Source organism: Saccostrea echinata, unplaced genomic scaffold, assembly GCF_033153115.1.
Source record: "Saccostrea echinata isolate AGI-Se365-2 ecotype Australia unplaced genomic scaffold, CSIRO_AGI_Sech_v1 ptg000054l, whole genome shotgun sequence".
Lineage (NCBI taxonomy): Eukaryota > Metazoa > Mollusca > Bivalvia > Ostreida > Ostreidae > Saccostrea > Saccostrea echinata.
In genome coordinates, this window is record NW_026889803.1 from 24,521,905 (window position 1) to 24,549,719 (window position 27,815).

Consider the following 27,815-nt stretch of genomic DNA (forward strand, 5'->3'; position numbering starts at 1 on the left):
AAACAATATACCCGAACTTTCTTTAGAAAATGCGGGTATAATAATGCGGAATGTAACAATAAAAAAATACATTATTACATTTTTCGTTAATCTTGACACAAAGTGTAACAATCCAAAAATCGTGTTGTTACTTTTTGCATTTACATTCTGCATTGATCGTATGTTGACGTAAATTGTAATAAGGCAAAATGTAATAATTCTAAAAAACTGATTTTACATTTTATATTATTAATTCTGCGTCGATCTCGACGCTAAATGTAATGACGCAAAACGCAATGGTCCAAAAATTGTGTTATTACATTCTGCGTTATTATGTTCTGCATTGATCTCGATGCAAAATGTAACAAAGCAAAATATAATAATCCTTCAAAGTCTAAATTTTACATTCTGTATTGATGTTGATGCAAAATGTAATAATGTAAAAATCCTAGTTTATTACATTTTGAGTTGTTATTACATTTCAAGTTGTAAATAAAGTGCCCCACCACAGCATGATACGCCCGTCAAATATTGTTCAATTATCACAAACAGTTTAGAGTGCAAGAAAATCAAGTCAACCTTGATACAAGGATTTCCAAGATTTTTCCATTTCTTATAATTTTTGTTTATACATTTCCTGTGGTGTAGGCATTATAACAAATATTACATTATAGATCCTCAACTGGTAGTGTTAGAGCTTGACAAATGCCCATCTGCAGCCCCCCCCCCCCTCCCCGCCACACACACACACAGTGACACACACACACACATCTTTCATATTTGTGAGACATGATGTTCTGAAATTTACTAGTTGATATTTTCAAAAAATTAAATAAGAATATCATATTAAACAATATCAATTTAGTCTTAATAACTTAATCTATACCAATTTAATTTTAAAATAAAAGACTGGCCATCAAATGACATATGCTGTAAACTGACCAGCAGTTCTGTCTAATTCACAAAGGATACAGATAAGAGCTGCTTGATCAGAGATCCTCTAACTGAAATGATTGAGACAGCTAGCCTTCCTACACTGAACTCATTAATTAATCTTTAACTGGATGCATGTCCACTCATTACTCCCAAGGGATGAATGGATCTGCGCTATCTGCTTTGTAGTGCAATTAAAATGCATATTTATGTCATTCTGAATTTAAATTTGAAAACGAAGATTTTTTTTTTCAATTTGTTACAAAGATTTATAAAAAGAAAAAAAAATTGTAATCTTGATGCAACATTTTTAATAAGGTTTCTGCTTGACTCTTAGATTTGTAGGGACTATCTACCATAATTAAAACTTTTTTTTTAAATACTTGTTTTTTGTTTTTTTTTAGATTCAATGTCAGAGTGGTTTTAAGCTGCAATTCATATGGACAATGGGCATGCTACATGTAATTCAAATTCCAATATCAACCCCCCCCCCCCCCCCGAGTATAATTAGTTTTAATTAATTAGTTTATGATACGATATCAAATGAGTTTATTATACAATATCAAATTAGTTTTAATTACTTCTCACTAAATTCATTTTAAAAGTTAGGCTAGCCCACAAAAACTATTTAATCCAACATGGCTGATTCCTCTGCCCAATTCCCAAGAGATATAGATAACACCTGCTTGATCAGAGATGCTCTACCAGTTAGCTCCTCACACTAAACTCATTAATTTCTCTCTAATTTGACATGCAATTTTCTGTTATCAAAATTCTCCTTGACCAGTGCTTGATAATTACACCCATGGGAGAGGTGGAATTTCTCTTGTAACATTATATTTGTTATAGATTGCTGTGAAGTATATAATGAAAAAAATTATTATTTCTTGATTTTAACATTTTTTTAATAAGGATACTGCAACACTTTTACATTTTTTGGGATTGTGTAATTTAATAGTAAAAAGAGGTTTTTTTTAAAATTTCACTTAAATTAAAGGTCACAGTGACCTTGAAATAGGTCGCGACACACCTTCTACCTAAGATGCATAAACTGGCCAAGTTTGATGATTCTAAGTCTAATAGTTTTCTAGTTATGAGCCGGACAGGATTTTTCCATATTAGGTCATACCATCTTAATTAAAGGTCAGAACGACCTACTTTTAGTGCGCGACACACCTTCTACCCAAGAAGTATCAGCTGACAAAGTTTGATAATCCTATGCCTAATAGTATTAAAGTTATGAGCCGGACACGAGAAAAGCTAACAGACAGACAGACGGACATGAACGCCATCTAAAGACGGGCGTATAAAAAGCACACATAGCCAGTAATCAAAGCAAATATATTTTGCTGTAAAGATTTATTGATTTGTTGAATAATCATTTCCATAATCTCTATCCTTTTGCTTCAGAGGAATATTTCCTGAAATACAAAGCGATGAAGTAATTACTTTCAGAAAATTTTATGGTAGATGTGAATAAAAATCATTCTTACATTTTCTTGTGATATTCTGGATTATAAACTTGAAGACTGGCAGATCAAACAAGAGGCCCATGGGCCACATCACTCACCTGAGTCACTTTGGCCTTCTGTTTTTTCATCAGATTTTTCCTCTTGTAATACTTTGATTCCCTATTGTGGCCCCACCCTAACACTGGGGGTATGATTTGAACATTTTAGAATCTACATAACCTCAGAAAGCTTCCACAAAAGGCTCAGCTTTACTGGCTCAGAGGTTCTTGAGAAGAAATTTTTTTTAAAAAGATTTTTGCTATATGTTTCAATGTAAAACTTTGATTCCCTATTGTGGCCCATACTAACCCCCTGGGGCCATGATTTGAATAATTTAGAAACTATACTACCTCAGGAAGCTTCCACAAAAGTTTCAGCTTTACTCGCCTTGTGGTTCTTGAGAAGAAGATTTTTTTAGTGATCCCACCTTATTTTTGTCTTTTCTTGATTATCTACCCTTTGAAGGGGGCATGGCTCTTCATTTTAACAATTTACACTCCCCATCTCCAAAGGATGTTTTGTAGCAACTTTGGATAAAATTGGCCCAGTGATTCTTAAGAAGTTGAAAATGTAAAAAGTTTACAGATGGATGGACTGATGAAGGACAACGGATGATCAGAAAAGCTCACTGGAGCTTTTAGCTCAGTTGAGCTAAAAATCAGAGAACATGCCTTTTATGAAATAAAACCTAATACAAGTATCCAGTATACTTTTATTTTTAGCTTTCAAAAAAATGAATATTTCATATACCTGGTGGAGCAACATAATAGTCCTCAATGGTTTTTGATGCATTCTTTAAGATATCATTTAGACAATTTCCATCCATTACAGTGTCTTCTCTCAAATACAATTTTCTGATGAATAAAGAATACTCATGAATGGATGAATGGCTATTTAATTTTTCTCATCTATAGTATAGATACTTATTTGCTGTACATAAATGATGTGGTACCTATCTTCTAGAACTGAATCAATTGGCTCAACATTATCAGTGTTGACTGCATTTAACTGATTTGCTGACTGCACAGCCTTATTTAAGCGATCTACAGCCTCCAGATTATTAAACTGAACCAAAGATAGGCGCTCCAGTAAGTCTACAATCTCTTTGTCTATATTTGGTTCCTATAAAGGAAAAGTATTAGAATAATACTTGTCATAATATGATCTCAAACCATATACTCTAATGTTTACATCAACTAGGGTATGCCCTTGCAATATTGAAATTTGTTTGTGACCTACATACAGTACACATTACATGCATTTATCACGTGACTGTCAAATAATGTGACCAAACCAAATTCAGTACTGAGCGGGGTATACAATGTTATTTCAAATAATATTAAAGTTACATGATAATATAGTAATTGTACAGCTATTCCACAAATCTGACAGACAAAAAGACAAAAAATGCTAAAAAAAAAAAAATTCTCAATTTTCATTTGTTCGTTTCTGGTGCAATTCCTTCAGGCACAAAAGGGCTATCAAAAGCTGGGATTCTCGATATTTTGATTCTGGTTTTATCTAAAAATTGATGCTATCTAAAAATGCTGCATCTGAATGTTGCATATCACAAAAAGGAAAATGGGCGACTGGAAGCATGTGTACCACAGTCTACAATTGCAAGAGGTTTTAATGTTATGCACAGCACCATTAATCTAACCTAAGAAACAAATACCATTAACATGGAACACCCAATGTTTGCCAAAAATATGGTGGACCATGCGTGACATCAGCAGCAGACGATCGCTTCAGTGGTTTACGTTATTTTCATTAATGTTTCACAATGACGTCATCAACGGCATTAACTATCCCTGAACTGCACAGAACATCTTACAAGACCATTTGCAGTTGATTACGGAAATCTGGAATTGTTGCTAGAGGATTATTTATGCCTTTGTTCTGACCCACAACACCTCAAATGTCGACTTCAAAGTTCTAAGATCAACAGAGTATGGCCACAGCAACACCGCTGAACATTTTAGTTTAACTACTAGTCCAGAATGTTTATCACAAAACCCCTTGTAAGTTTAAGAGTGCATAAGCTTCGTAATGAACATTTAATAGAAAACTGCCTCCAGGACATTGATAGATTTGATGGTGGTAGTGTAATGAGATGAAAAACAGTATTACATAAAAGTAAGACTGATTTGGTTCATGTTCAAAACTTTAATGGAGAAAGGTACTCTAACGATGTTCTACCTGCACACGCCTTTCTAGTATTGCAGCATCCTGCAGCTGTATTTTAATCTGACAATACACAGCCACATACGGCTCCGCTTGACAATCATATTCTTGCAAAGCAACAGCAACCCAGTGTGCAAAACTAAACAGGAGAATGAAATAGCCCATTGGGCTATCTCATTTTAAAGTGGGATAGACCGTAGACAAATGGGACTGTCCACAAAAACATGAAAAAGTAAAGACGAAAAATGTGCACTTGTTCTTATTCATATATTTATTTTTTATTTTTTAATATTCATAATATTGAAGTTAGGGATGTCAACCAATATTGGAGTACTCGACTATCGTTCGATCATACCGACTATCGACTAAAACTTTTTTAGTCGGTTATTCATTTATGTGTTAAAAATTTGCTACTTAAAATTTGCTACTTAATAGTAATCTTAAATTAGAGGTAATAAAATTGGATCGCAAAGCTCATTTATTAACGTATCAGTGTTTAGTGTCCTCGTGAGTAAGCTTATCCGGTCTTCGTTAATTGTTCAAAGATTTTTTTTCTTCGGCAAACATGCATTGGCATACTTTAAAAGATGTCAGATCCAAATTGTAAAGTTTCAACCTGCAATACCATAAGATGTCATATAACGCAACTATCAACTAATGAAGAATAATTAAACAGCTGTTACGAATTTGTAAATACATGTAAATTCCCATACTAAAATAAAGTACAAAAAAGTATATTTTAATGCAACTTTTATACTATATAAATTTGTGCTTTTTAGAAAAAGGTCAGAAAAAGTATACTTTTTTGAGAATGAAGACTTGTGCCAGTTTGATTAGGATGTTTTAGCAGTTAACAAGGGCATTCAGAATTTCTTGTGGCTTTATTAAATAAAATAATTTCAGTTAAAAAACAAACAAACAAACAAAATGGCGACGACGATCATAAAACGAACTGGCGATCACGATGATGGTAAAGCTACCTATCGAGTACTAGTATTACACAGAAAACGGCTTTAAAATAAATTTGATGACTTAAAAAACATTATTACGGGAATTTTTGGTGTTTTTATGAACTAATTTAGTAATTATTTATTTCCTTTTTTGATCACGTGACTCTTACGAAGTCTACGATTGGTCAACAACGAAGCGCGGATTTTTTCAGAGACGATTTGAAAATTGGTGGGATGGAAATGCCGAGAACAAAAAGGAGATAAAGAAGTCGGTAAGACTATATTTATATTTAAATTTTATATGTTGTTAGCAGGAAATGCATTTTACCACTTTAGAAATGTATTCAGAGGAGAATTTCAATGTAGATTTTTCGTAATTGTGGACATTTGTGTCTTCAATTTCTGGTTTGTTTTGATCAGTATGACGATGTATATAAACTTTAGTTAACATGCTGAATCATGCTTTTTCTCTGGCTCAGTGTAACATGAATCATTTAGTTCCTTGACATATTCAATTCTTCAAATATTTCAGTATAATTCATGCAATAGGTTTATAATACAGTCAGCATTGGTCAGTATCTGGTAACATTTACTGTAGCCTAGCTAAGTCTTGGCATGGTAAAAAAAAAATACATATCAAATCTACTGAATTTTGTAAGATTAAAGTTTGTAAAAGTAATGGATTTTTGTTAAACATGTTAAAAGGTAGAAAAGTGTGTGTGTTGTGGGTGGTGGTGGTGGGGGGGGGGGGGGGGGGATTGAAGGGGTAGTAATAATCATGTGGTTGATTAAACAAGCAAAAAGTATCAGCATTTACATGTATCTGAAAAATTTTAAACTTGAACTGGATAGTTATACTGATCATCTTTCCAGGGTGAAAAGAACTTAAAAGGGGGGGGGGGGGCTATATAAACATAATATTGAGACACATGATTATTTTTTCTATTTGCTGAAATAACATTAGGAATTTAGACAGGGATATCAAACTCACTTTACAATTTTTTAAAATCATTGTCAGGTTTAAAAAAATGAAAGTAATTAAATGTTGTGTGTGGATATAATGCCGGAGAAGTTCTTAAACATTCAAGTTACCTGATTTTTCTTTTATAATTTTCAGCAGTGCATGCATGCATTTTTTGCCAATTGAGCATCTCACTAACATGCAGAGCCATAGGAAAATGCTTCAGCAATTTAAGTGTATCTTATCATCCGTAAGTACATATTAATCTAATTTGATTTCTGTAAAATACAAAAAAGACATATCAAATTAGTAGGTTTGTCTGTCCTTAATATACTCATGCACTGAAAAGACTTATTTTAAAATTTTATAAGTGATAGGGATGATCGGGGGTTAATTTTTTGGATTTTCACATATGAATTTTTAGTTTTAATTGGTTTTCAAGTTATTTGAACATTAAACTGAATATACAAGAGGCCCATGGGCCACAGCGCTCACCTGAGTAACCTTGGCCTTGCTGTTTTTCACCTGATTCCTCCCCCCCCCCCCCCCGGTAGTACTTATTGTGGCCCGGCCCTACCCCCAGGGGTCATGATTTGAACAATTAGAATCTACACTACCCCGGGATGCTACCACATAAGTTTCAGCTTTTCTGGCCCAGTGGTTCTTGAGAAGATTTTTAAAGACTTTTTCTGCATATTTCAAGGTAAAACTTGGATTACCTAAGTGGCCCAGCCCTACCCCCGGGGGTCATGATTTGAACAATTTACAATCTACACTACCCCAGGATGCTTCCACATAAGTTTCAGCTTTTCTGGCCCAGTGGTTCTTGAGAAGAAGATTTTTAAAGATTTTTACTATATATTTCAATGTAAAACTTGGATTCCCTATTGTAGCCCCGCCCAACCCCTGGGGGTCATGATTTGAACAATTTACAATCTACACTACCCCAGGATGCTTCCATATAAGTTTTAGCTTTTCTGGCCTAGTGGTTCTTGAGAAGAAGATTTTTTAAAGATTTTTACTACATATTTCAATGTAAAACTTGGATTCCCTATTGTGCCCCCCCCCCCCCTACCTCCAGGGGTCATGAGTTGAACAATTTAGAATCTACACTACCCCAGGATGCTTCTACATTAGTTTCAGCTTTTCTGGCCCAGTGGTTCTTGAGAAGAAGATTTTTAAAGATTTTTACTGCATATTTCAATGTAAAACTTGGATTCCCTATTGTGGCCCCGCCCTACCCCTGGGGGTCATGATTTGAACAATTTACAATCTACTCTACCCCAGGATGCTTCCACATGAGTTTCAGCTTTTCTGGCCCAGTGGTTCTTGAGAAGATTTTTTAATGACCTCACCCAATTTTTGTATTTTCTTGATTATCTCCCCTTTGAAGGGGACTTGGCCCTTCATTTTCACAATTTAAACTCCCCTTCACCCAAGGATGCTTTGTACCAAGTTTGGTTAATATTGGCCCAGTGGTTCTTGAGAAGAAGTCGAAAATGTGAAAAGTTTACAGACGGATGGACGGACGATGGACAACGGGTGATCAGAAAAGCTCACTTGAGCTTTCAGCTCAGGTGAGCTAATGATTCTATATGTCAGTCTGCCATGTATTAAGCACAGGAATTCTGCTTTTTGAGAACATGTTTGATTTAAAACTGAAAAAAAATTATGCTTTGATTATTTAACTTTTTTTTGCAGAACCCAAGGAAAAGTACTTGAAGGCTGAAATCATTTAGCATATTCAAATGAAGATCAGTGAAAAAAATGGGTGACATTAACACTGCTATGTGGTCAAAGGTTAGTGCACTGAACTGTGTCAGCAAGAAAATTCAAACGGGAGGGAAAGATGGGATGACTATACTGTGAAGGAGCGCAGATGATCTGTGAGCTTGATCAATCAGTGACATAACCATGCATTATAAGTTACTAGACTATAAAGGATCAGATCTTGTTATTTACAAAATTATAATCCTGTTGATGATTTAATGTTCCAATATATTCTTTAAATTATTTATGGAAAATTAGTACTGAAAATAATGAAATAATGTAATGAAGATGTGGGGTTTCATGCTTCTGAATTTTGATAAAAGCTAGCATTTAAGATATTTGAATTGTAGCTACTATTTCATAGAGATTTCCCCGATTTCCGGTTTCTCTGATTTTTTTCCCTATACTTCATATTTTTGTGAAAATTTCATGCTTTCAAAATACAATTTTGTACCTTTAATTGGTTTTATTTTGGTATACCTGAGCTTAATGGTCATTTCTGAGGTTTTTCATTGTTCTTTCAAAATAATATATGCATTTTTAAAAAAAAAAAAAAAAAAAAAAGGGGGGGGGGCTATTTGCTATATATTTATTTGGGGGTGGGGGGGGCGGGGGGTGGGGGGGGGGGTGGGGTTGCTTTTTCCCTACTTTTTTTGTACCAACTAAAAAGTATACTTTTTTCGTATTTTCATTTAATTTTGACATTTTATTGTACTTTTTTAAGCATCAATCTAAACAAGTACTATTTTTATACTTTTTCTGCATACATTTTTGTACTTTTCTCTGGAAGTATATTTTTTTTTGGTACTGGAAGTATACTTTTTTGTACTGGAAGTATACTTTTTTGTACTTCAAACATTTCTGTAATTTTTTCTGGAAGTATACTTTTTTTGTACTGGATTTATACTTTTTTTTGTACTTCATACATTTCTGTACTTCTTTCTGGAAGTATACTTTTTTTGTACTTCATACATTTTTGTGCTAACTACACTAATATAAATAATAAAAAAGCTAGAGATATCGTCATAAATATGAAAGATATTCATGGTCTGACTGATCCTTGGAGAGTAAAACATGAACAGAGAAAAAGGTACACATGGTTTAAGACTAACCCTACAAAAAAAGCGAGACTTGATTTTTTTTTTAATTTCTAATGAATTGATGGCATTAGTAGATAAGGTGGATATAAAGTCAGGGTACAGGTCTGACCACTCATTGATTGAACTCTACATCAAATTCACTAAATTTCTAAGAGGAAAAGGTTTTTGGAAATTCAACAATTCTCTTTTAAATGACCATGTTTATATCAATTGTGTTAAGGAAACAATTCAAAAACTAAAGTTACAATATGCTGTCACTCCTTATAACCCCTCAGCAATTAGCTCTGTGGAGGACAAAGAATTATGTTTTTACATTGATGATCAACTTTTTTATTAACAGTTATTATTATGCATAAGAGGTGCAACAATATGTTACTGCTCTAGAAAAAAGGAAATAAAAAATAAAACTATTAAAGCTCTTGAAGAAGAAATTAAGTACTTAGAATCCTTAAGAAATGACAATGAGTCACATGAAATAGTTGAAAAATTAAATAGAGCCCAGAATAGGCTTGAAGAATATCGTAAAGAATATATTAAAGGTTTATTTGTTAGAACAAAATTAAAATGGATTGAAGAGGGAGAAAAACCTACTAAGTATTTCCTTAGCTTGGAAAAAAGAAACTATGTTAATAAAACTATAAGCAAAATTACTCAAAGCAATGGTAGTGTTATTACTTCCCAATCCGAAATATTATCAGAAATTGAAATTTTTTACAAAAACCTATATACATGCGACAACAGGCTAATTGATGTAGACTTAGAAACCATTATCAATAAAGAAGATATATATACTTTGGACGAAAACTTGTCTAATACATTGGAAGGTATCATAACTCAAGAGGAAGCCCTCTCTGCTTTAAAAGATATGAAAAATGATAAAAGTCCAGGTAGCGATGGTTTCACTACAGAATTTTTCAAATTTTTCTGGAAGGATCTAGGAAAGTTTTTAACAAGATCAATAAATTTAGGTTTTTTAAAAGGAGAGCTATCAGTAACCCAGAAACAAGAGGCCTGTTCAACAGAGCGAACGTTTGCGAGCGCTCGCCAGAATTCCTTATCTTTCCAAAAGGAATGTTCACGAGCGCTCGCGAACGTTCGCTCTGTTGAACAGGCCTAAGGTATTATATCCATTTTACCAAAAGGAGATAAACCGAGAGAATTTCTTAGTAATTGCGCCCAATATCTCTCCTTAATGTAACATATAAAATTGCATCTGCATGCATTGCAAATAGACTTAAAAAGGTTCTTGACTCCTTAATTAATCAAAATCAAAAAGGCTTTATCAATGGTAGATTTATTGGAGAGAATACACGAATGATTTATGATGTAATTAATACAGCACATGAAAAACATATTCCTGGTATGATATTACTTATTGACTTTGAAAAAGCATTTGACTCCATATCATGGAAATTTATGTTTAATATTTTGAAATTTCTTAAGTTTGGTCCTGACCTTATTAAATGGGTTTCAGTATTATATAATAAAGCTAATCTATGTGTTATTCAGAATGGTATTTTTTCAATTTTTTTTGAAATTGGTAGGGGTTGTCGTCAAGGTGACCCAGTATCTCCTTACCTCTTTAATCTTTGTGTAGAAATTTTAGGACACATGATTCGACAGAATAGAAATATCAAAGGCATTAAAATTGGGAAGGAAAAAGTTTGTCTAATACAATATGCAGATGACACAGTTCATTTTCTTGATGGATCAGAAAAGAGTCTTAAAAGTGTGCTGGATCTTCTTTTTCAATTTTCAAAATTTTCAGGTTTAAAGCCAAATATTTCAAAAACAAAAGCAGTCTGGATTGGGTCTAATATAAACACAGGAAATACAGTCTGTATAGAGACAGGATTAAAATGGACTACTGAACCTTTTACTGTTCTTGGTATAACGTATACAGCAAATCTTAAAAACATGGAGGAACTTAATTTCGATAAGAAGTTTAAACTTATTAAGAAAGAAATAAACCATTGGTCAAAAAGAAATATTACCCCTTTAGGAAAAATAACAGTAGTAAAAAGTTTGTTCCTATCAAAGTTTACTCATCTATTCATTTCTCTTCCAAAACCAAGTTTGCAGTGGATACAGAATTTTGAAAAAACCTTATACAAATTCATATGGGGAAACAAAATTGATAAAATTTCTTGAAAAACACTGCAATTGGATTTCGGAAATGGTGGATGTAGAATGACCAATATAGAAACATTTATTAAATCTCTTAAGCTAACTTGGATTAGGAGAATTTTAACAACTGATTTAGATTGGTGTAATATTTTTTCTGAAATTACAGGATGTAATATTACCAAGTTATGTAGTGTTGGGTCTGAATACAGTAAACAAAGGGCAAAAATCACACAAAATATTTTTTGGAAAGAAGCTCTATATTATTTTGCAGAATTTTTAGAAAGTTTTAATTTAAATCCATTGTGTGAACCACTGTGGTATAATAATAAAATAAAGATTCAAAATAAATATGTATTTCGTAAGCAAATGTTTGATAAAGGGTTCCACATAGTACAAGACTTATTCGATATAGAAGGTAATTTTATTACTTATGAAAGTATCACAAATGTTACCATTTACCACATATGAGGGTCTGAAGCAAAGTATTTTGAGTGTATGGCCAAATATTAAGCAATTGTCATATAATACTAATGTCAAACCATATCAACCTGAATTTATAAAAATACTTTGTAAGAACAAGAAAGGATCTAGAAATATTTATGATTATTTAATGTCCAAAATACAGCACAACCAATTTGTGAAAACAAATGGGCCACTGATCTAAAGTTACAGTCAAATTTCAACTGGAAACATGTTTATGCAAACTTTAAATTGATAACAAAAGACTCAGGACTTATGTGGTTTTATTATAGAATTATTCATAGAATATTAGGTACTAATAAGTACTTATATTTGTCTAAAATTAAAAATTCACCACTTTGTTCAATATGTAAATTAGAACCAGAATCAATTAAGCATATATTTTTCTACTGTCCACAGGTTTCTATGATTTGGCTAGAATTGTCAGATTGGATTTTTCAAAAGTCTGGTAAAAGAATTGAATTTGATGTGAAAACTGTTATTTTTGGTTATCTGGAAAAAGATCACATGGTAATAAATTTGATAATCCTGTTGGTGAAGAAATACTTATTTCAACAATCAAGAAAAAACAATAATATTGTCTTTAATGAAATTTCAAAATATTTAAACAATTACTATACTTTAGAAGAAAAAATGTCAGAAAATACATTTTATGACAAGAGGCCCATAGGCCACAACGCTCACCTGAGTAACTTTGGCCCTGCTGTTCTTCACCAGACTTTCCCCCATGTAATACACCTATTGTGGTCCCATCCTATCCCAGGGGTCATGATTTTAACAATTTAGAATCTACACTACCCCAGGATACTTCTACATTAGTTTCAGCTTTTCTGGCCCTGTGGTTCTTGAGAAGAAGATTTTTAAAGATTTTTTCTATATATTTCAATGTAAAACTTGGATTCCCTATTGTGGCCCCGCCCTACCCCCGGGGGTCATGCTTTTAACAATTTATATCTACACTACCCCAGGATACTTCTACATTAGTTTCAGCTTTTCTGGCCCTGTGGTTCTTGAGAAGAAGATTTTTAAAGATTGTTTCTATATATTTCAATGTAAAACTTGGATTCCCTATTGTGGCCCCGCCCTACCCCCGGGGGTCATGATTTGAACAATTTAGAATCTACACTACCCCAGGATGCTTCCATATAAGTTTCAGCTTTACTGGCCCTGTGGTTCTTGAGAAGAAGATTTTTTAATGACCCCACCCTATTTTTGTCTTCTCTTGATTATCTCCCCTTGTGAGGGGACTTGGCCCTTCATTTTAACAATTTAAATTCCCCTTCACCCAAGGATGCTTTGTACCAAGTTTGGTCAAAATTGGCCCAGTGGTTCTTGAGAAGAAGTCAAAATGTGAAAAGTTTACAGACGGACGGACAGACAGACAGACGGACAGACAGACAGACAGGTGTACGGACGGACGACAGACAAAATGTGATCAGAAAAGCTCACTTGAGCCTTCGGCTCAGGTGAGCTAAAAATAGATGGTCCAAGTGGAAATGTCTTTTTAATGTGTCTATTAGTAACTCTTAATACTATGAATGATTATGTATAATTGTATATCAGGTATTTATGTTTATTTGTGTGTATATATATATATATATATATATATATATATATATATATATATATATATATATATATATATGTATGTGTATGTATCTGTCCAACAGGTATGAGAGTGGGAGAGAGAGGTGTATATGTTTTGCAATTACATAAATAAATAAAAAATTTATAAAAAAAAAATTTGTGCTTTTTTCCAGATGTACTTTTTTTGTCCTTTTGTATGTTAGTTTTAAGAATATACTTTTTCTGTACTTCCAATACGGAACTTTCGAGATACGCCGGAATCGTGGTTTACGGCTGACTTTTACACACAGCAGTCATGTGATAATGAGGAAATGTTGGGCATTGTAATGGCGAATGTTTACATCGCAACGAAATATTAAGCAGACGAAATTATTCGACGTCTTAAAAAAAGGAAGAACACAGATACTACCAGCCACTACTGGTGTTCTTTGCCAGGGTGTTCAGCAGACGGGAAGCCAGTTGAGGCACTTATCCTTGGATGCAAGGCGTCCAATTTTAAGAGGAAACTCAAATTACGAAGGCAGTGGCCTCAGCAGGTCTTTCGAGATGAGGAGTTTTCCCCTGAACGATACCACTCCGTTTGTTCCCTACATTTTGCAGATGGCTGTCTCACTGAAAACAATCCTATCCCCACCCTATTTAGTCGCTACAATTTCAAGATTCCAAAATAGAAACCACCTCCATAGAAAAACGTCAGCATGCATATGCGAATACAACCGCTATGAATATACATATATGCCTCTACATCAACAGAGAAGAAGTGTGAAGAGGGTCATTGTAAAAAAAACAGGGCCATCCAGGAAGCTGACTAGATTCGAAGAATTCTTGAGTTGATGACACTCCTCAGAATTTGACTTGGTTTCAACACCTCTTTAGGCCAAAGTTTTTATTTTTTTTTTGGTTTACGATTTTCTGTCTCAAAAAAATGCATTGGGTGGTCGAAAAATAAAAATAAAAATAATTTAGGATTCAACAATTTCATTTTAAAATAACAGCAATGTTTATTTTAATAAAAATAATACACGTCAATAGTACTTTTAAGTTTTATTGTCTAGATCACATAACTCTTTTTATTTAATTTTAATTCATTTCTAACTTAAGACTGAATGTCATTTTCATTTACATATAGTTCTGATTTTTGTTTGTCAATCAGTGCTTGGTTCATGATGTTCAACATTTTGTGCTCTTCAGTGATATGTGATGTGTTATAAACCTTGGTACATGTTTCCCCACAAACTAAAAATAAGGATCCAAATTCAAGTTAAATTTAGATTGAAGAAAAATACAATTTAAGTGTTTAACAATATTAAAAGTAATTGACGTTGAAATAAAGGTTATAATAATTTGATCATGCAGCTATCAAATTTATTGTTCAACCTGCGGCAAAAAAGCCTAATAATTTCTCAATCAAGTCCTTCTTTAAATGTTTGTTATTTACCTGCACAGTAGGCAATGCTCATTATTTATTAGTAATTCAAAGGGCTTTAATCTCAATTGAGTATGAAATTTGCAAAGATTTGTATGTTGAATTTACTTCTATAAACTAACAGATGTTTTATACACATTTGAATTTATCCAGTGATATACCAGTCAACGTTGCTTCAACTAAGATGTATCTCTCAACACTAAATTGGCCTAACTATTATCCATGGATTTATCAGCCTATTTTGGGAAACACCATTTTTGGGGAATTGGGAAAAAATTATCGATTATTTGATGAAATTGCAAAATTTTTTAAAAATGTTGCTTAAATCATGTACTCAGGGGTAATTCAGTTAACATTTCAGCACGAACTCTAATTAGGGCAACCAAATGACAATTAAATATGATCCATCTTATTCGTACAAAATCAATTACATGAATAATAGACTAATAAAAGTAAAATGGACTTCAATGAGTATAAAGCATTTATACAACTTAGGGTAGTATATGTACATGTGTGTATGAGATTTCAATTTAGATCATTATAGTATCTGTTTCCGGAGATTATAAACCTCCTGCAAAAAATTATACTAAGTACACATTTTCTAGAAGTCCTCTTATAATATGTATTAATGCATTGAAAATGTATTTTTCTATCTGAAATAATGCCTTAAGTCCTTACCATTAACTTGCAGATCAAATGAGTAGGTGGAAATAACTTAATAAATCTATATAATTACACAATTTCATCATTTTTTAGAAAAACAGAGGAAATTCGGATTAAAAGTTGGCGATGATTTTACAGTGTTTTTAAACATGTGATATGACTGTAGCTTTGCTAAATGAGTTAAAATTTCAGACAATCTGACAATTTTACTTAGTGTTTTTCCAAGATAATTAAAAATAAAAGCATTGTTCACCAATTGAGAAAAAATACTGCCAAATTGGGAAAAACTGAACTCATTTTCAATTGGGAATAGGCCGAACTTTGGCCCCTGAGAAGGCACTGATAAATCCTTATTATCTATAGGTGTATCCGTGTCTGCTAGGTCGATCAGGGTTGGGCATACACTCTCCAATATTACGGTATGAATTTAGCCAATTGAGACATTGCAATTGGAGAAAGGGATCATTTATCCAAGATTTTATTCACTTCCATGCAGAAAAAGTTCTTTAAGTGTGTCTCATTGCTTTTAGTGAGGAATTACCTTGTTACATGACAGAGCCGCCATTTTTGGTTAGCACATGTGTTTATTTACGGTCACCTAAATGTTTGTAAAGGTCTCATATATTTATAAGCGCTTATTTGACTAAGATGCATTCTAAAATTTAAAACCCACCAGTTCAGCTGAGAAAAAGCCGGAAAAATATGTCGAAAAAAATCCATTATTTTTATTTTCATGATTTGTGAAAATTAGGGTCGGCGGAATCGTAAACCAAACGAAAAAAAAACTTTGGCCTTACTTGCTAACTTTTTTGGGGTAGCCGAGAGGCAGGTATACCAAATATTTAGCTCATGGATTAATCTCATATATAGGGTGTGTTACTAAGAAATATAAGATTCAAACTGCAAGTTCACTAATTTGTCTAAGTTTCAAATAAAAATCTAAATATTGTTAATATTTAATGAAAATATCTTAATTTTTTATTATATTACAAATGGTTTATTTCCTTAAATAAATTAATTACTGGTAATTGGTAAATATATTATATATATGTTTATTTATTAAGATTCACAAATAATTTAATATAATTCACACAGAATACTAGTATTTTGACTTTGAAAAGTATTACTATGTAAATGTATTTTATATAGGTATTTGGACCTCAAATTAAATGGCCTTCAAGAGCACAAGTAAGGAAATTCATGCCACACTCGTTCAAGAAAGCTTTTCCTAGGACAAGAGTTCAGAGTAATCGACTGAACAGAGATGTTTGTTCAGCGGCCACGTACCCCTACGGCACAGCATCAAACATACAATAACTATAAGAGCCATAACACATTCAAGTGCCTTGTTGGAATCACTCCCTCTTGTATCACCACTTGACAAATGAATAATGATCTACATATGATGATGTAATTGTACTATCCAAAGATTTGTTCATGAATGCTCTATGATCATGAATAGTAGCTATGCACATAATATGACATCTGAAACAAGTGCTTACATGTAAATCAAATCAAAAGAATAAGATCTTTTTTATATATATGAATGTTCATTCCATAAAGGCATTTTAATATATACCAGACCTGGGGTCAATTACTTTAAATGTAATGCATTAAATTACAATTACTTTGAAATTTTTTGAATTACATTACACATTACATTTTATAAGAGAAAAACACAAATTTTATGACCACACAATTTATATCTATACTTTGGTTGATATGCTTTCCCTCAGGTCTGTAAGTCAGAGTGGTATTTGGATTTTGTATTCATTTATCATGTTCATGTAGTTTACCAATCTACCATGATCTACAGTTGACAAAGAAAGTGGATCGGAACACTTTTAATGTTGTAGTTTTGTTGAGTCTCTGATGTTAGTTCCTCCCTTTTTTTTTAAATAAATGTATTAATGTCACTTGTTTTGTGGCTTCTTCGAAACCTAATGATTTCTTTTTTTTTTTCAAAAAAAATTCTGGCTTTCTTCAATTGATTTTATAACTGTCTTTTCAAGAAGTTTTCCATCAAAACAATTATTTAGTATGTCTGTCAATCACCACTGAATAAACATTTTTTTTTTTAAAGTAAGATATAGGATTTTAATTTTAAGACTTTAACATTATAAATAAAACAAAAAAACCTCTCAGTGACCTTTATTTGTTTCAGATTCAATAATGAAGAGAGATTTAAAACCAAAATGTAACTTAAAGGTAATGGTCATTACTGACATTTTTTTATTTAAATTAATGCATAACATTACAATTACTTGTAATTGAAAGATGAGTCCATTACACATTACATCCAATTACTTTGAAAAAATGTAATGATTACAATGCATTACCATTACCCCAGGTCTGATACAAACTGTAATGTACATATTGTATTTATTTTTGAAAGAATTTAATCATATGATCATGATGATTGAAATATTTTATTGTTTGTTCCTAATTTATATTTATCAGTTCAGGTATTCTGCCATCAATAAATTATGAATATTAATGAAGCCTGTACCTTAGACCAAAAGTGTTTTAAGTTTTTCCTCACTGTTATAATCAAGAATGCCATAAATTAGTATGCATTACATGCTTATCTCATTCACAAATTTGTTACTCTGCTATACTTAGAGAGACATAATTGCAACTTTCAAATGTTTGTTGAAGAAATATTCACATTTTTGTACAATTTCCTCAAATATCAAAGGATCTTAATGTATTTGCTCACAGAAAAATCCACATTTTGTGTAAAAACACAGGAGCTGAAACAATTTTTTTTCTTCAATTTCTTTCATAGAGGTTGTTCAAGGACTTGCATGGGTTGTTTATTGAATGGTGAGTGCTAACTTCAGGTTCTTCTCCTGTATAGTCCTGTAGATTTATGTAATTGGCCAATACAGGATGAGATGACATGAGGCTTAAAAAATTGTCCCAAACACATGGAATATCTGTTCCGACTTGAGTGTGATAGTCTTTGTGCCTCTCACAGAATGAAGCCACAGCAAATATCGAAGCCGTACAGTGCTTACACGACCCATCATCTCTAAAATCAAGAGAACTTTTGTTCAAAGTGATGATCGAAGTATTGAATATGAAATTCCATGACATGAATAGTGTATTGAGCAATTTACATAATCATAAATGCTTGTAGGCTAAGACAGGGCTCCCTCTGTGTATGTTTTTTTTTTATGAACATTAGTATATCTTTATGAAATAACATTTTTGATAATTATTGCTTTAAATCCTACTGGAGAATCTGTAGTCATAATGTGAAAACCTGAATATTTACACTACATCCACCTGAGTGAATCTGTCCATTGCCCTCAACAAATATCCAGGTCTTGTACGGATCTGCATCTGGCTAGTCTCAGGAACTGTGTCACACTTGATGTACTGAAAATCATCAGACGGGGGACACTTTCACTTCATCAATGTGGTTGTTTTAGTCTGTATCCACTGTCTTGTCTCTGTCTATGTTTTCAACCGAGAATGACGTACTCCAGCCATCGTTCAAAAGTTTTATGAAAACATCGGAAATCTCAATGTTCGGCAGTTTTATGAGATCTTCAGACCACCTATAAACACTTGTTATATTTCGGAAAACTTTATCTCCAACAGTTTGACATCACCACCCTGTAATCATCTGCCACTTCTGAATTTCAACTCCCAGTTCACAAAGTCTTATCAAATGATGTTTTAAATATATTGAAAAAGCTATACCTTTACGGGATAAAAGGTCTTTCAGCATAGGCACTTGCCAAGAATTGAAATTATAGTCGTAATCGCAGTCTGTATCTAATGACGCCATCGTTTACGATGAAAACGGAAGTAAACATGCCCTACATTTCACTTTTGCGTGATGTAAAAATCGGGTAGGAAACGTATCTCGGAAGTGGCGTATTATACTTTTGATGTACTTTTCTCAAATATAGAAATGTACCAAAAGTATACTTTTATGATCTTTTTTTTTGTAACCAAGAACCTAAGTTCTCATAAAGCACAAAAAAGTATACTTTTTTTGACTCAATTTGGAACGACCAAATCCCTTGTTCCAAATTTAGTCGAAAAAAGTATACTTTTTGTGACCTTTTTTGTACTTTTTTGCGTACTTAATTTGTACTTAATTTTGGTATGGGTTGGGAGATGATTGATATTAATATCAGAAAGAAACAGCTTTAAATGGTGTCTTCTACCTATTCCCACTGTCTTTCTGATATTAATATCAATCATTTTAAAATTGTATTGATTGTTTGCAAAAAATCTCATAATTAAAATTTATTTTTGTTTTTATAAGAGTTACGCTTTAATTGTTTAATTGTTTAACAATCACGGGTCACTGACAAGACATATTCAAATGGCTTCAGGTAAGAAATCAGTAATGGGTACATGTACTAGCAGCATGAAAAGAAAGGATAAATGCGAGCGTTTGATATTCTGTATATATAGATAAAATGTGCAGTAAATATTATAAAATATTATATTTGAAATCAAATACATACGAGAATACTTTTTTAAATTACTACGTAAATGTCAATGATTCAATAATTCGTTGTATGTAATGGTGATAGCGTAGATTAAATATTGTACAGGCTAGCAGTCTGTTAAAGACAAGTAGGAAAATTGACATGAAAAATTAATTTAAATTTCAACGAGTATTTGACTATCGTTCAACTAAAGCCTCCGACTATTCGACTAAGCTGTCTGAGTAAAATTGACATCCCTAACTGAAGTACATGTATCTGTTAGATTTTCATTATTACCTTGTGAAAATTAAGTATAAAATCAGTGCCCGTGCTTAATGCTTATCACAAAAATCTTTAATCTATAACCCTTTAATGACCAATATTTTGTTAAACATTATTAATGCAAAATTGTTCGTCTTAACAATTTATTTATATCATTATATTTAAACGAAAATCTCAGTCAAACTCTTATCTCATCTTATCAAAAATCGGACGGAAGACCCACTCGTTGCTCGCAACGAGATCTCATCTAGTTAGGTCTTCCGTTTTCAACGGAAGACCTATAGTGATTCTACTGTTTATTAAGGTCTTCCGTCTTCAACGGAAGACCTTCTACTGATTCTGTTGTTTCTTTTCCACTATTATTAAGGTCTTCCGTCTTCAGCGGAAGACCTTCTTGTTATTCTTAGGTTTCTTTTTCACTTTTATTAGGGTCTTCCGAGCTTCCTTCGGAAGACCCTTCTGTTATTCTACTGTTTCTTATTATTATTATTTTTTTTTTTCCCGCCGATTTTCAGCAGGCGATTTCTCGGAGACCTTTTGTCCGATTGCTATGAAACTTTCAGGGTAGATACAATGTATTATTGCCTAAAAACAGTTTTTTCAAATTTTTGATATATACCTCCGTTCATGAGTTATTGCCCTTTAATCGATATTTGGAGGGTCTCTTGTCCAGTAGAAATCTCAATAACGACACATGATATTTGCATGAAAATTGGAGAACTTGTAACTAATACATTGCAGAGGAGCAGAACATTAAAATTGTAGGCTAATTATTTTAAATTCGGAAGCTATGTGACGGCAAGTTTTAAGAATTATTTTTCCAAGAAATTTTGCTGCTTTTTGTTTAATAACTTTTAAACTGATAAAAATTTGGTAAGACATATAGAATGAAAGTTGTGTGTAATTACGAGAGCTTTCAGATAACATCAAGAAAAAGGGGCTGGCCCCTATATTCAGGGGACAGCAGGTCATAAAAGTATTTTTTGGATAGCTAAAAATATTAAAATATTATGAAAAAGTTTGAATGACATAATTTCTAACATATTAAATCTTGTCATGTGGTATAAAGAGAAACAAGCTCCGTGCTATATTTTATTCTATTCTATATAATAATTATTCGAGAATCGTACAGGAACAAGTTGTCTACAAACCAGCCACGCCTTTTAGGGCATCGTAACACATGCTTGTACGGTTTTAGATAGTTGTTGTGTTTTAAATAAATTGTTTTGATTCGATATCTCTGTTTTCTTTTATTTAAGTTGTTTATAAATGCAAGTTATTTACACAAGTAAAGGTAAATCAACATTTACTAATGCATCCGTATAGAAAAAGTCTTAATCGGGGCCTCTTGTTTGTAACCTGGATGTAAACAATCACGAGCGGCATTGTGGGAAGAAGACACTAAAGACCCGATATACGAAAAACGTGATTTGATCTGATGCTTTGTTGGCAAATATTTAAAAAAAATTGTAGTTTAGTAAAGCATAATGCTTCATAATCAATACTTTTTTTTTTAAAATAAATCATGTATAACACTCAATCTGATTATTTTATTTTTTGAAAACTCATCAGGTCGAATATCAGGTCTTTAGTATATCAAGTCTTTAGTACGTCCCCGGAAGTAGCCATGCAAGTCGGAATTACAGACAGAAAGTGAGAAGAAAATATGTGAAGTTGACAGTTGTACATTTTCTTAACGTACGAGCCGTATGTAGACATGCACATTTAATCCACATCTACGAAGCACATAAAATCCTTGGTTGCGTACAGGGAGCATTAGTTTTAAAGGGATATATATATTCTTGCGCAAATTGTTTACGAGGAAATTCTGACGAGCACATTAACAGCGATGAACAGTCTTGTGTCGGAGTTTTCTGTGATAAATGTAGCGAGTGATGAAAGAGTTCACGGTGACATTTTAATATATGATTGGCGTGGACCTTGGAAATGAAGGTTAGAATTTTTCTTATCTAAAATTTAACAGCTGCTTACAGCACTGATGTTTACATGTATATACCAGCAAATGTATAAATGTACGCACAAACACTGATGTTTGTTATCTATTCCATGGTTCAGTCTCTCTCTGTTAGCCCTGACATGACATTGTCGAATCCCCATTGCTTTACCTTTTATTTAAATGCATGAGAGCATGTAATTTTACCAAGACTTATTTTTTTGATTGAAACAAAAAAAATGCAAAAATTCAACAATACACTATCTAAGATACTACATATATAAACATGATAATTATTGTTATATATTCTTCAAATGAGAATCAAGCCCAGGCCTCCTGATTACAAAATGAATGCCCTACAACTAGGCTACCATTACAGATAATGAACTAGCTTAATTACAATGTAAAACATTGTTTAGTAAAATATTAGTTCTTGAAATTAGAAAATAAAATTTTTTCATGATTAGGATAGGTATTTGGGTTATACAGTAAAACACGCTTACTGCGAACAGACTTAAATAAGGAATTGAAGCGTATAGTGAAGTGGTTTTCATTCCCTGTGGTTTTAAAACATACTGAAAACTAAACTGAAAAATGAACACATTTATAATGAATCAAAATTATTTGTCCCTGGCATTTATAAGCATGTTTTACTGTAAAGACAAAATAATGGGGATTTGTTTTTGCAGTGGCTGTATATTGTGAATAATTTAATTAGTCGATTGCAACTTTTCAGCTTTAAACTAATCTCTTTCAAGCAGATGCTTGTCTGTCTCCGTAAACACCAACGAGCAGGAGTTTATGGAGACAGTCGAGCATCTGCTTGAATGAGACTAGTTTTACACATGCTATCTTCATGATCTAAGTGGTAATTTAAAAAAAAAAAAAATGTATACTGGTATATTATTTAAAAAGTACATATTATACAAAAAATACCGACTAACCGGTTATGAAAATCATAACCCGTCATCCCTTACTAAACCGGTTACTATATTTCTGACTGATTAGATGGTTACCCAGTTGACCATTGCCATCCCTAATAATTTTTTACATGTAAAAGTTATGTGCATTTCCTTTGTGAAATCATGAAAAAAAAAACTTCTAATTAATCCCTATATATATTATATTTTTTTATTACATCCTCAAAATTGACTGCATGTAAACATCTATTTAATAGAGTACTTTTTACAAATAATACACGGAAAATGTGACAATATCTTTGAACTCTGTTTGATGGTCTCATTAGGAATGTTAATGAATATTTAGTACTCGACTATCATTCAATCATATTGACTATCATGACTATCGACTAAAATTTGTTAAGTCGGTTGTTCGTTTAAAATTTGCTACTCTTAAATTCAATGTAAAAAAAAATTGGATCTGCTCAGTTCATTTATTAAAGTATCAGTGTTCAAACTCAGGGAAAGGCTTAACCAGTCTTTGTTAATTGTTCAAAGGAATTTTGTTGTTCGACAAACATGCATTGGCATACTTTAAAAGATGTCGGATCCAAATTGTAAAGTTTCAACCTGCAATTTCATAAGATCTCATGTAATGCAACTACCAATTAATGAAGAATAATAAAACTTTATAAATACATGTAAATTGGGGAATGGTTATGAGCATAATTCAAAGGTGTTTCTTTCTGATATTAACATCAATCATTTTTAAATTGTATTGATTGATTGCAAAAATCTCATAATTAAAATTTTGTTTTTATAAGAGTTACACTTTAATTGTTTAACAATCACGGGTCACTGACAAGCGAATTCAAATGGCTTCAGGTAAGAAATCCATAACAGGTACATGTACTAGCAGCCGGAAAAATAAGGATAAATGCGAGCGTTTGATGTTTTGTATATAGATAAAATGTGCAGTCAGTGATTTTTTTAGGGCTGATTTGGGGCCCAAATTCGGCCCCAGTCCCAAATGAAAATATGCCTGTATTTTCCCAAAATGTAATGGAAGTTTTCCCAAAGAAAAACTTACAAAATATGTGATCAAATTCAGTTTGTTTATTGCATGTTTTTCAGTGAAGTTCAAGCAGGTTTTGTTGTTCAGCCATGTTAGGTGGCAGGGGATAGTTTCGTACCAAAGACCAAGTCAAATTTCTTAAAAAACTGAGATATCCCCTGTTTGATGTGATATTTTATGTAGAAAAATGATTAGAATAATTATGGGACACATTTGCAGTGTAGCAGAGTGCTTTGCCAAAAAAAAGTGATGTGCAACATGTAGGTGTCACTATGATGCTTATCATATACAGAGTTGTAAATGCGAAACTAAGACACGTGATCAGTTGAAGAGGAAATTCAGCTGAAAAGCAGTACGTAGGCCTTAGAAGAAGTTGTGTATCTCAGAGGGAAGGTGAATGACCCCATATCAATTGGTGAATTTTCATTAGGACATGCATTGATTTACAGACTACTGGGTGTTTTATCCTGCTCGCTCGGGCCTGGGGGTGGGTTGTATGGGTGCGACTGAGGCCCAAATCTTGGAAAAACTAGCCAAAATTTGGGGAGTCCCCAGGTGCATTTTTGGTACATATGCACTATAATGGGCAAATTACATGTAATTTGTTGACATAATTTGTGAGCCATGAGCATATGAAGTGTAATTAATTAGCCCCTGAAAAACTGTCTCCATGTACATGTTTTTATGGATCGCATGTATATGTGTACCCCCTCGGCACATGTTTGGCATTAAAAAAAACTATCCTCTGACACCTTCAAGAAAACACCAGTTTTCAGAAATATGTAATTTAGTCTAATTCTTCTCTAAATAAGTTTATTGATGTATACCATTTTCAAAACTCACCATATTTTTTTTATTTGACTCTTATTCATTTAGGTAGAGAGACCTAAACACAAGGGGGGTAAACCTGTCCCAGTACACATTTTCAAAGAGTTTGAAGCATCAGCATAACAAATCTTAACAGAGTAAGGCAATTTTTTTCTGAGAAAAATTTATTTGTTTTAAAATAATACTTTGGGCACTGTCACATATATTTTATCAAATTTTGCTGCAATTACTTAGTATTAATTAAAATTAAAGGGGCTTAATTATTGCGATATCACTGAAATTACATAAACTTACTCTATTTTACATGTATTTCACTAAATATCATTATTTTGAAAGAAAGAATGAGTCTGACTCAGTATGCAAAAGTATCAGTTCACAGAACCACATCTATTCAAAGATTGCAGTGCTTTAATTTTTTTTCAAATTAGACCCATTTTACTATTGATGATTACATAAAAAAATACCCCCCTCCTCTTCATTTTCCCCCTCATTTGTCTTCCATAATGTGATAGAACTTAAAGTTTTCATTATTTTAAAAAAAATCCAAAATATGTACATTTTCATGTAATTATTGGATTCTACTAAGCACCTGAAATTTACTCACAAATGCCAAGTAAGGACAGGATGATCACTTTAAATATTCAGGGGAATCAAATGCGTGTATTTGATCATTCAGATATGTTGAAATTGAATGTAATATACTCAGAAAAAGGACAGTCAGGAAAATCAGATTTCCACAGTAAATTTTCAATAGAATCAGGTAATGGTTGGAGGGGTAGGGTAGATAGCTGCAATTTCCAGGACACTTCTTCTTGAACCTTTGATGCAAGAGGGGTTTTTGTATATTACAATAAATATCCTGAAAAACAGATTAGTTTTTCTTTTTGCAAACAAGCTATAGATGTATAAATTCAAGCAATTAAGAGGTAAAATGGGATTTCTCAAAACATAAAAAATAGGAGAGTATGTGTTACATGTGAGTACATTTCATCAAGGCATGCAATTCTTATTGAAATTTATATGTAGCTGCATTTGAAATTGATCAAAGTTACCATTAAACACTGTTTTGATAAGAAATAGTTTCTTTTGGATTGTAGGAGTTGGTCATTTTTGAAGTAACACAAAGAATATGGGGTTAAGGTGGTTGACCGTCAATTGGTGGGGTCACTTATTTGCCTCTAACTTTTTTATTTTTCATTGAAATAAGACATATTTAGTATATTTTTACTCAGAATTGATTGCACTTTCTAAATATGGAAAGTTGTTTAAATTGAAAAGCAAATTTGGAAAGTTAAAGGTGGCAGGGGATAATTTTGTACTAAAGACCCAGTCAAATTTCTTGAAAAACTGAGATATCCCCTGTTTGATGTGATATTTTATGTAGAAGAATGATTAGAATAATTATGGGACACATTTGCAGTGTAGCAGAGTGCTTGCTGAAAAAAGTGATGTGCAACATGTAGGTGTCACTGTGACGCTTATTATATACAGAGTTGTAAATGCAAAACTAAGACACATGGTCAGTTGAAGAGGAAATTCAGCTGAAAAGCAGTAGGCCTTAGAAGAAGATGTGTATCTCAGAGGGAAGGTGAATGACCCCATATCAATTGGTGAATTTTCATTAGGACATGCATTGATTTACAGACTGCTGGGTGTTTTATCCTGCTCGCTCGGGCCTGGGGGTGGGTTGTATGGGTGCGACTGAGGCCCAAATCTTGGAAAAACAAGCCAAAATTTGGGGAGTCCCCAGGTGCATTTTTGGTACATGTGCACTCTAATGGGCAGATTACATGTAATTTGTTGACATAATTTGTGAGCCATGAGCATATGAAGTGTAATTAATTAGCCCCTGGAAAACTGTCCCCATGTACATGTTTTTATGGATCGCAAGTACATGTGTACCCCCTTGGCACATGTTTGGCATTAAAAAAACTATCCTCTGCCACCTTGGATTTCTTCATAATTAGGTCATTCATACCACTATTGTTCTTGATGCAAGTAATTAGATAATCCATACCAAGAATAGTCTTGATTAGTTATAACAATTGTTTGTTAAATTAATACAAAGACAAAAACAAAGCTTTTGACAATGCTTTTAAGTGATTGGGCTTTCTGGGAGATTCCCAATTTAGCCTAATTGATGCTGAAATTCCCAATTCTGAGGGCCCCAGCCCCCAGTCCCAAAGTACTGAAAAAAAACACTGGCAGTAAATATTATATTTGAAATCAAATACATTTGATACATATATTCATTACTACATAAACGTTTCAATAATTTGTTGTATAATGGTTATAACGTAGTTTAAATATTGTACAGGCTAGTAGTCTCTTAAAGACAAAAAGGAAAATGACATGAAAAATTAATTTAAAGAACTACGCACGCTAATTCTCGATTCCCGCCTACATTTTACACCCATTTAATTCAATACTGATGGCAATTTGGCCATAAAATCTTTGTTGAATGCAAAGAACAGTTCAATGCCAATTGACTAATAATTTTATTACCAGTGTGAAATAGTTAATTACCCCTAATTCCAGCTCTTTAGATAAGGGGGGTAGACGATATTTTTCATTGAAATCGGGCTTTAAAGCATCACCACATTTTAAAATATTCTTGGATATGAATAAATGGTCCTTAAATCTTTTCTTATG

The 27,815-nt window shown here is 32.7% G+C and overlaps 1 protein-coding gene across 1 annotated transcript in view; it reads right to left on the reverse strand.

Annotated features, from left to right (window-relative positions):
• Window positions 1-2,254: 2,254 nt before the first annotated feature.
• Window positions 2,255-27,815, reverse strand: part of LOC133206153 (glutamyl-tRNA(Gln) amidotransferase subunit C, mitochondrial-like) — a 62,368-nt gene continuing 36,807 nt past the window's right edge. The window contains exons 3-5 of the mRNA XM_061342084.1: window positions 3,376-3,545; window positions 3,174-3,277; window positions 2,255-2,333 (exon numbers count right to left, since the gene is read on the reverse strand). Of these exons, the coding sequence (XP_061198068.1) occupies window positions 2,272-2,333; window positions 3,174-3,277; window positions 3,376-3,545 (336 nt within the window). The 3' untranslated portion in view covers window positions 2,255-2,271. The remainder of the gene's footprint in view (window positions 2,334-3,173; window positions 3,278-3,375; window positions 3,546-27,815) is intronic.